Raw genomic sequence first — 10,057 nt, 5'->3', positions numbered from 1 at the left:
GTAACCTGAGTTTATGCCTCTTTCAGAGTGCCTGGCTTCTCCACTGTAAGATACCAATGCTCATACATAAAACGAATGACAGCAAGCCCTGTTTGTTCTTGCCTGTAGATGTTGCTCTTCTCCCACTGTTGTTTGTGATCACCACGTGACTGCAATGTTTGCTCAGGCTCTGCAAACACGTGATGCTCACTAGATAAGGAACTCTAGTGCACTCAGTGAGTTCGTCATTGTTCTTAAAGCTGCAGCCGCCAAGAACATCCATTTTGAATCTTGCTGCTATTTTCTTCTTCTCCGTTACCCCAAATGCCCTTTTTCAGTATAACTAAAGAAATGGCCATTGGGACCGCAGTCCTTGGGGTTGCTTTTGCTACTGGAGTCTTAGCAGGTAAGCGCTGCTTTCTTCTCTGATCTTATAAAATCCAATACACCCGCTCAGTTCCCAAGCCCGTGGCCAGAAGTGAGCTCTCCTTGAGCAGAAGGAAGCAGCAGTCCGCTTCGAAGCACAGTCACCAACTGTGTTCAATCCAGCTGCACTTTACCACTCATTTAAAAAAAAGTGCCTGTGTGTAGGTAAGAAAGTAATTGACTAGATGTTGGGGGAAGGTGCTGGAATTAAAACTGCTGGGTTCTAGAATGTTAGTCAAGTGAAGGTGCAAAATAGTGTATGGGGAGCGAGCAAAGGAGGGAAAGAGAGACAGACAGAGAGAGCTTGCTATAGACTTAAAGGTTGTGGTTACATTTTTTAAAAGGCCTGGAGAATAACAATATCCTTTTTAATGAGGGTAATGGAATCTTATGCTTCAGGTCACATGCTGACAGCTCCCAGGTCGGGCATGGGCTCTGGAGGGAATTCCCCTTGCTCCTGTCCCCAGGCACTGGCCAGGGGCATGTTGGCTGGTTCACCTTCCTGTGTCAGAAGCTGGCCACTGTCTGAGGTGGGAGACCAAATAAAATCCTGATCCTGCAATGGGAGTGGCTTTTGTGGACTCCTTTGCCTGTCTTAGGACTCTGCATGGGTTTGTACTAGCGGATCTCATTGTAGGATGAGCACTTTTAGGAATCCATGGCAAACCCTGTGCACATTGGGCAAGATTGCATGCTGCACATCCTGCAATATAGCTAGCCCCAAGCATTTGAAATCGTGAGATTTGGCTTACAAATCATGAGATTTGTAGAAAAATAAAACTTGGCTTCTATTTGCCTTCTGGGTTCTGATCCGTTAGGAGTTCCGTGTTCAAGTTTTTTTCTCTGCGAACATAAGGGTTAATTTTTTTTTTTTTTTTTTTAATGAAAGTTCAGATTCTCTTGGAATCATCTGATTGCAGCTGGGAATGAGACCAAATATTGTGAAACTCACAAGAGTTGTCAACAATTTGCAACTAGCGCCTATTTTCATAATAGTGTGAGCCAAAGTCCAGGCTCCAAACAGACCCAGTATAGGAAAATCAGGGTCTGAGCTTTAGCTTCGCCGTTTGTACTTCTGTCTGTTCTCAATAAGCTGAAGAGTAAAAGCAAACGTCTACCCCATTTTATTCCTTTTTGTAGTTGCGTTCTGTATACATGGTACCAAGTATCAGGGGGTAGCCGTGTTGGTCTGTATCCACAGAAACAACAAGGAGTCCAGCGGCACCTTAAAGATTAACAGATTTATTTGGATATAAGCTTTTGTGGGTAAAAAACCCACCTCTTCACCCACGAAAGCTTATGCCCAAATAAATCTGTTAGTCTGTAACGTGCCACCGTACTCCTCGTTTTTATGTATACATGGGAACCTACTCCGAGCGAATAGCAAAATAAAGTATCCTCTCCAGAAAACCTTTTCTAGCAAGAACTGAACACAAGGAATGGGATATAGGCCAGGATTTGACTAGAGCTCTGGCAGTAAATATACAGCGCTGTTAAGGGCCCAGTCTGTCTGTATAATCCACTATGCCACTGTACTGCAATAGGCTGGAAAGCACACTTACCAATAGCTCTGCTCAGGATTAAAAGGCCACAGTTTTAGCAAAGCTGCTGTGAGCTGTCTCAGCCTTCCCCTTGCAGGGTGACTGCAAACAGACATGTGTCCTCCTAAGCACGTTGGAAATTGCCACCTTAGTGTTCTGGTCATGGCTTTTTCTTCTGGTAAGAGGAGCAGGTGCTAGTTTTCTCCCATCAGCTGGGGCGAGAGCAAGCACAGTCTGAGCAGAGAAGCAGGGACTAGGATGCTTGCATTCTGTTCCTCGCCCTGTCACTGACTTGCAGGATGATTGTGGCAAGTCACCAGACCTCTCTGTGCCTCAGTTTGCCCCTCTGTAAAGCAAGGATATTATTAGAAAAAAATTATTTGAGATCCTTGAATTAAATGTGCCGTCTCATGGCAAACTCAGCCACTGAATGACATCAGTGTCAATTTACAGTCACTGCAGACCTGGACTGGATTTGAACAGATGCTTTGGAGGTGAAAAACTTCTAATCCCACTGCCAATCCCCTGAGCTGTCCAGCCCCTTCACCATCTTCATTTGGAGTTTTGCAGAGCAAGGTGCCTTTAGTGGCAGTTTTCTTGGTCTTTATTTGCTCAAGGCATAACTGGTCATTGCAAACTTTTTCCATTGAGACACAAAAACTTTTAATATCTTAATTTTTTTATAGGTAAAAAATATCCATTTTTGGCTTTTGGAATTCCCCGATCATCCACAACTCTACTTGGAAAAGGGAGCCCGCTATGGCAATACATATTGGATCACTCTCTGCGGGAGCATCCAGTCCTAAAGAAGCTGCGACTGGTCAGTGTTTTTCTCAAGATATGTTTTGTGGAGCGTGGTGTGTATACACTACTACTATTAATGTCCCATGATTCATAGAGTCCATGGCCAGAAGGCACCATTGTGATCACCTAGTCTGACCTCCTGTATAACGCAGGCCATAGAACTTCTCCAAAATAATTCCTAGAGTGGCTTTTTTAGAAAAACATCCAATCTTAATTTAAAAATGATCAGTGATAAAGAATCCACCATGACCTATGGTAAATTGTCCTGATCATTAATTACACTGTTAAAAATGCATGCTTTATTTCCAGTCTGAATTTGTCTAGCTTCAACTTCAAGCCACTGGATCACATTAGACCTTTCTCCCATTATTAAATATTTGTTCCCCACGTAGGTACTTACAGACTGTCAACAAGTCGCCCCTTAACCTTTTCTTTGTGAAGCTAAATAGATTGAGCTCCTTGAGTCCATCACTATAAGGCGTTTCAATATTGTCTGTGCCCAGTACATAGATCTGCTAGTCCCTAAAGAATTGCCTTTTCTCTATCCACCTGTATGTAGATTTGTAGTGGTATCTAAGGCCCAGAGTCTCAAAGCTATTTAAGTACCAGATTCCTACTACTGAAATGGCTTGCCCTATGGCACCCAGAAGGCCAGTGGCAGAATGCCAGACTAGATAACCAAGTTCTCCTTTGGCAGGGCAGTGCCTTATCCACTGAGCCAAACTACCCCCTCCATAATCATTGCATTGCTCCCTATATAAAATATTTAAATAGAAAACAAATGTGTTGAGAACCATTATGATCTAATCATAGAAGGCCATAGAATTCCAGCCAGCAATTCTTGCATCAAGCCCATAACTTCTTGCTGAGCTAGAACATGACCTATAGAAAGACAGCACTCTTGATTTCAAGACTTCAAGTGACAGAGAATCCCCACCCCCTGTAAGTTGCGCCTGTGATTACTTACTCTCACGGTTTAGTTTGCTCAAAACAATGGCAGCTGCTTATACATGTATCTTCTTTGGTAAATGAACAGAAATTGCTTCTTTGAGATCAACAGTAATAATAAACCCCAATGCTGTCCTCATCCTGAGGATCACGTTGGGCTCTTGAGAGTCTGCCTGAAAGAACAACTTCAGGGTAGTTTTTCTTTTCCTGTTTCCTTTCAATTTTGTACCATTTCCTTTTCTAGCTCACTTTGGACCATCCCTGGAGTGGAATGATGGTGTCTTGTGACCAGGCTCAGCTTATGGCAAACTTGGCCAAACTCATCAAAGCTAAGAAAGCTATTGAAATAGGTAAGAATGCATGTTTCTTAGAGCATTGCTCAACACTGATCATTTGGAAGCTATGTCAACATAGTTCCTGGCTTCACCACACCTACCAAAGAGCACCAAGGGCGATAGGAGGTGGTCAGAGCAGGACTCTTCAGTTAGCTTCTTGCCTCTGACCAAGTGAAATTTTCAATAGTGACCACTGACATTGGGTGCCCAACTTGAGACACCTGTTCCTGATTCTTAGAGGTGCTGCAAATCCCCAGCCCTCACTGACATGAACTTCAGTGGTGAGCGCTCAGCACTTCTGGAAATCAGGCCCCAAGGGTCACAGTTTGGGTACCTAATATCAGTGGCCACTCTGGAAAGTGTTGACCTTCCTGCCTGTTTCCTCATCTATACAATGGGGATAAGACCAACTTCTCAGGGGTGTGGTGAATCCCAGTTCAGGGCTGACAGTACAGCAGTGTGAGTGGCTTACATGAAAAGCACCATGGGACAAAAGCAGAAGAAGAGAGCAAAGCCCAAGTGAAAGGGCTTGGCTTGGGTGGACCTAAGGAAAGGATTCTCAACTTCCTGTTTTTCAGGGTTAGGGCATCCACAGTAGCTGCCTGCTACTGCAGGTGGAGAACAACAGACACAGCCCACAAGGATTCAGTGTGCTATGCTGGCCGTGGCTCTGTCCGCTCCTCTTCCTTTTTCCCTAAGAGACCTGCTAAAGTCAAATTCATCCCATACAGGATTGTACTCTGCGGCCAGAAGACCCTTGACAGATGTAACCTATGAATTTAGCTAGAGAACTAACAAAAGTTCACAGCCACTATTCTGTTGGGCTTCAGCAGCTACAAAATGCTACCCTGGTAATGGGACAGATAGGATTAATTCATTAGTGATTTGGGAGCTCTTTTGGGGGGCTTTATTCTTTAACAAAAAAAAAAACAACCCTTGTACACTGTTAAATCAGTTTTCATGGTCAAATGAGTCTTACTTCTTTCTCTCGTGTCTTTTCTAGGTGTTTTTACAGGCTATAATACCTTAAACATGGCACTAGTCTTGCCAGATGATGGCAAAGTCGTTGCCTGCGATATAAATGAAGATTACGTCAGTATTGGAAAGCCACTGTGGAAAGAGGTAGATAGTCTCTGCCCGTCCCTAAATGCTGCATGCTTTGAATAGGAGTGCTCAGAATTGTAGGAGTATGTTCCAGGACGGCTTAACTTTGTTTCCCTCCAAATCTCAGATGTGCATGTGTGGTAGCGGCAGGAAAGAATCAGGTAATTAGAAGGTTATGCAACTTATCCACCCAAATCCAAGTGCCATAGAATGTGAGCATTCACTTTAGGCACTATAGTATAGGCTGGGTTGAGGCAACTTGGTAAACTTGGCCTGTTGTTTGACCAAATGTTATATGAATGCTGGAAGTAACAGGGAAAGTAGGTATGGGAGCCTCCAATTTTATGGTGACTTTTCTGAGTGCATCCCACTTTAAGATATTTCACAACTACTTCCATCAAATCCCTTTCCTCTTTTGTTTCAGGCAGGAGTGGAGCATAAAATAGACTTGCGGATTAAACCAGCAATTCAAACACTTGGTAGGTAACATAATAAATATGAAAAGTAGAGGCTGAAGACCTAGACTGGGGAGGAGTCCCTCATGTGAAGTCTGAGATTAGGAGTTGTATAGCAAAGATGAACATGCAGTTTCATCAGTCACAATCGACAGCTTCTGTGTTATATAAAGGACATTTAGGAAGAGTTCAGCTGTTTCCAGATACTGGTAGAGAGAAGAGGGAGAAAGTGGATAACTGTTCATCCACCATCCATTGTTACATTGGTCACTTAAACACAGCAGTGGGCTGCGTGGGTAATATTAAAAGAGGTATTGTCTTGCTGCTTCTATCACAGGGAAAGCTGCTTAAGATGGATTTAAATTGGACAAAGCCCCATTTCTCTCCCATGAAGTGTCTATTCTAAGTGATTATCTGTTTATTCTAGGCAAGCCAAGTCTTCTCCGAGGGGTGAAAGATGCAGAGGGAGTCGAGAGGCTAGTGTACAAGCATCAGAGGCAGAACATTTCTGATCTAGGGAAGTGCAGTTTGGTATTCGTGGTCAGGAGGAAGCAAAGCCTTCCAAGACCACGGAAAAGGCAGATGCAGAACAAGTTCGTATAATAGGAAGCACTGTCTCATAGGGGAGCAGCATTAAGGAGGGAAAGTTGCTGTCAGAAACACTGTTTATTCCCACTGCAAATGCCAGGGATCCATTCCACCAGCCGATGCTGCTTCTTTGCCCACACTCAACTTTTCAGAAGTGCCTTTAAGAGAAAAAACTGCCCAGAAGCAACCTAGCACAGTCACTGTAGTACCCAGGGGGCGGTGTCTCCTTAGTGTGACTGATGTTGCCGTCCTGCCTGGTAGCTAGACTAATGCAGCCTGCTGTCATCCACTTTCTTCTGTCACAAACATTAGCCTTGTTTGGGCCACGTTTTTCCCTCCAGTGTACCCATACAGACTCTGATAACAGGGCTGTCTGCTGACTAACCCCATGCAGAAAAGGCCTCACAAGTTGTTCTCCAAAACTAGAGGGTGCAGAGCAATTTGAGAAGGGCAGATAACTTGCATGAGCTCCTTGCTCCTTCAGAGTAGGCCTCTCAAAACCCTACCTCTCTTCCCCTTCTCTGTAGAGGTCACTGCTGAGATGCTGCAGTGGGGAGTGAGATTCCAAATAGAGCCCCCTCCCAAAACACACACAGTAGTGGTGGATGGGGCTATAAACAGCCAAGTACTTCTCTCTCACCTTCTAGTGCCCTGAGGAGGACCAGAGCCATTTCTCTGCAGCTGACAGTTCCAGTTTGGAGCTGTCAGCCAGAGTGCAGCGTAAGAAAGTTTTAACAGACCCCAGTTGCACTTGTTTTGGCCCAAAAAGGGGAAATGGAATGACAGACTCCTGAGAAAAGCCCAGTGGTTGACAACCACTTGCTGCCATCTGTGATTACACAAAGGATGCACATGCTCAGGCAAAGTCCATCAAAGGGCCAAAGAATTCTGCATGACCCAAATTACAGCATTGTGGTCAGCAGTTGATTGATCAATCTGAAAATTCATTGAACATCTAGGGCCTTTCTACTGGGGGGAAATTTCTAACCATCTTTAAAACCAGTTTAGCTAAGCTGATTTTAAAACTAATGGGAGAAGTAGTGTAAACCCAGTTAAAGGATCCTGACCTACTCTTACTGAACCAAATTTAGGAGTATCATGTCTACAGTCTACACATGGCTTTGGCTGCTTCTAAAATTGGATAGTAAGCTTCTCCAGACCCTTGTAGACTCTGAGCCTTGACATACATGGATTGTCTCATTCCTTTATTCAGTGTTAAACCAGGGCATCACAACATGCTTTGTTTCCTGTCTAGATGAACTACTGGCAGATGGTGAAGCTGGGACCTATGACTTTGCTTTCATAGATGCTGATAAACAGAGTTATAATGAGTACTATGAAAAATGTTTACGTCTCATAAGGAAAGGGGGAATCATAGCTATTGATAATGTAAGTATTAACCCACTGTTCCACCCCCACTTTAAATCATATTAAGGTTGTTACTGGAACTATCTAATTCTGACCCAGGGGACATAGATCCCAAACAGAGCATTCAGTTTTCAAGTTATATAAAGGTGATTAAAAAAAAAAGAAACATGATTGTTCTGTTTACCTGTTAATGACGCACACAGGTAATATCTCCAGCAACTAAAATGACCTTGAATTAACCTGTATATATGTATACTTCAGCGTCTACTGTGCCCACACGCACACAAAGTGCAGAATACCAACATCTTATCAAGCTATTCATGCATTACTCAAAAAATGTTTTATGTGATATTGATATTTAAGAGTTATATCCTCCTATAGGGCATCTTCTACAATTGTAAACTGTTCATAATACCTAAAACTACATTTGCTTTATTCATCATCCTGTTACAAGTGACTTCCAAATACTTTAGAGAAACGATTGAACAGTATTACTCAAAAAGAAAGAGAGGGATTAGCGTTAGTTGTTTTAGGAATGTCTACCTATTTCTATTAGGTTAACTTATTTATAAGAGCTGATCTGAGGCTTAATGTTTGCAAACAGCTCTGAAATATGTTGGATTTCTATAGAGCCTTCTCCCCAAGGATGTCAAAGCACACTATGAAAGTAGGTGGGTATAGGTGTCCCCAATAAACAGATGTGAAAACTGAGAGGGGCCCAAATTAAGCAAAGTATTTATATATGTACTAGAGTTTGTCCCAATTCAACCTATCACTTAAGCTTAAGTTCCATTGATGCTAATGAGATTCAAGCACGTGCCTAAAGTTAAGCATGTGCTTAAGTGATAGGCTGAATAGGGATGGACTGCTGAATCAGGACCAGAAAGATTAAGTGACTTGCCAAAAGTCACCAAGTCAGGGAATAGACTCTAGACTCCCAGCCCTACTGGAGTATGCTGCCTCTGTGTATGCAAAATATTATAATGTTCTTCAACCAAACTCCTGACTTGTTAACTACTTTGTGATCAAGGGCTTTTCTACACTACCACAGCCTGGTCTGGGATAGCTATGCCAGCCAAGCCTCCTAACGGAGACACAGGATACAGCAACAGAAGGAGTTCTGCCAGCATAGCTATACCAACTTCCTGTATAACATTTGTTAAACCAACAGAAGCACTCTTCTGTTGGCATAGTTACATCTACACTGGGAGTTTTGCCAGCCTAGTTATATTGGCTGGGGGGTGTGCTTTTTCCTTCCACTCTCCTAGCCAACATAGCTATGCTAGCAAAACTTTTGTAGTGTAGACAAGGCCTAACAATTGGAAGTTATAGGGGTTGTCAGCACATGCTTGTGGAAGGCTGTGTGGACAGACTTAACATGAGTTTAAACCAGGCTTATATTAGTTTAGCTCCAACCTCTTTTGAATGGGTTTAAAATCAACTGAAAGAAATATGGATTAAACTGCAGTGTATCCACACAACCTTTTGCACTATTCTAATTTAATCGATTTTAAAATCACACCTTTAGTTAAACACTTACAACTCTGCATGTAGAGAAGTCCATAGTCTTGTAAACTCTAATAAAGTTCTCTCTTGACCCTACACTTTCCTTTGGACTGTCAGTGCCATCAACAGCCTGGTCAGATGCAGTGTGCACCTTGCACATGAGGGTGATTTGTGTGCATGTGATTCTTTTTTACACTAGGTTTTATGGCACGGGAGAGTACTGAAGCCAAGCAAGAACGATACGGACACCCAAAGCATCCACCACCTCAATGAGAAGATCTTCCGAGATGTGCGAGTCAATATCAGCATGCTCCCAGTGGGGGATGGAGTGACACTAGCATTCAAGCTTTAGTGGAAGAAAAATGCTGAGCAATGACAGGGAGACAGAGAAGAACCACTTCATCAGGCAAAACTAAGATGGAACATGAGTAGCATCTGTATTGTGAACCTGTGTCTCAGCTGAATAGCATAAAGCTGGGGAAACAGCCCTTGAAAATACCAGAAAAACTACAGGTATCTAAATACAATGGTAGAAAAAAGATTTATATTAAAATTTAGTATAATTTTATATCACAATAAAAAGAAGAACCCACAGTAAGTTGTCTTTGTAAGAGACAGTGATAGAGGGAAGGAATCTCCTTCACGACTTACTCCTTCAAGACACTGAATGACTTTATTATTATTTGTATTATGAGATACAGACATTCCTCATCATAAAGAGCTTACATTTACACACGCAACACAGACAAAGGGTGAGCACTGAAGCACTGAAAGATTAAGTGATTTATCCAAGATCCCACAGGGAATCTGTAGCATTGCCAGGAATGGAGCCCTGACGGTTCCAGGCCCAGGTCAGCATGTTAACCAAAAGACCATCTTTCCTTGGCTTTCACTGCCTTGAAGGGGATTTAACAGTGCTCACCATCTCTTAGGAGTGGACCTGTAAATCACTCTAGAAATGAAGCGACAAAGTAGCATGAGTAACCCAGAGAGGAAAGCAGCT

General features: G+C 42.9%; 1 protein-coding gene across 1 annotated transcript; it reads left to right on the top strand.

The window, feature by feature from the left end:
• The first annotated feature begins 208 nt into the window (after positions 1 to 208).
• Positions 209 to 9,648, top strand: COMTD1 (catechol-O-methyltransferase domain containing 1). Its single transcript, XM_032796186.2, has 7 exons — positions 209 to 385; positions 2,633 to 2,766; positions 3,943 to 4,048; positions 5,037 to 5,155; positions 5,562 to 5,616; positions 7,436 to 7,569; positions 9,254 to 9,648. Exons 1-7 carry the CDS (start codon positions 304 to 306, stop codon positions 9,404 to 9,406), a joined length of 783 nt encoding a protein of 260 aa, XP_032652077.1. The 5' UTR covers positions 209 to 303; the 3' UTR covers positions 9,407 to 9,648.
• The last annotated feature ends 409 nt before the right edge of the window (positions 9,649 to 10,057 follow it).

Source organism: Chelonoidis abingdonii, chromosome 15 (assembly GCF_003597395.2).
Source record: "Chelonoidis abingdonii isolate Lonesome George chromosome 15, CheloAbing_2.0, whole genome shotgun sequence".
Classification (NCBI taxonomy): Eukaryota; Metazoa; Chordata; order Testudines; family Testudinidae; genus Chelonoidis; species Chelonoidis abingdonii.
This window is presented reverse-complemented; position numbering and strand designations above follow the sequence as displayed.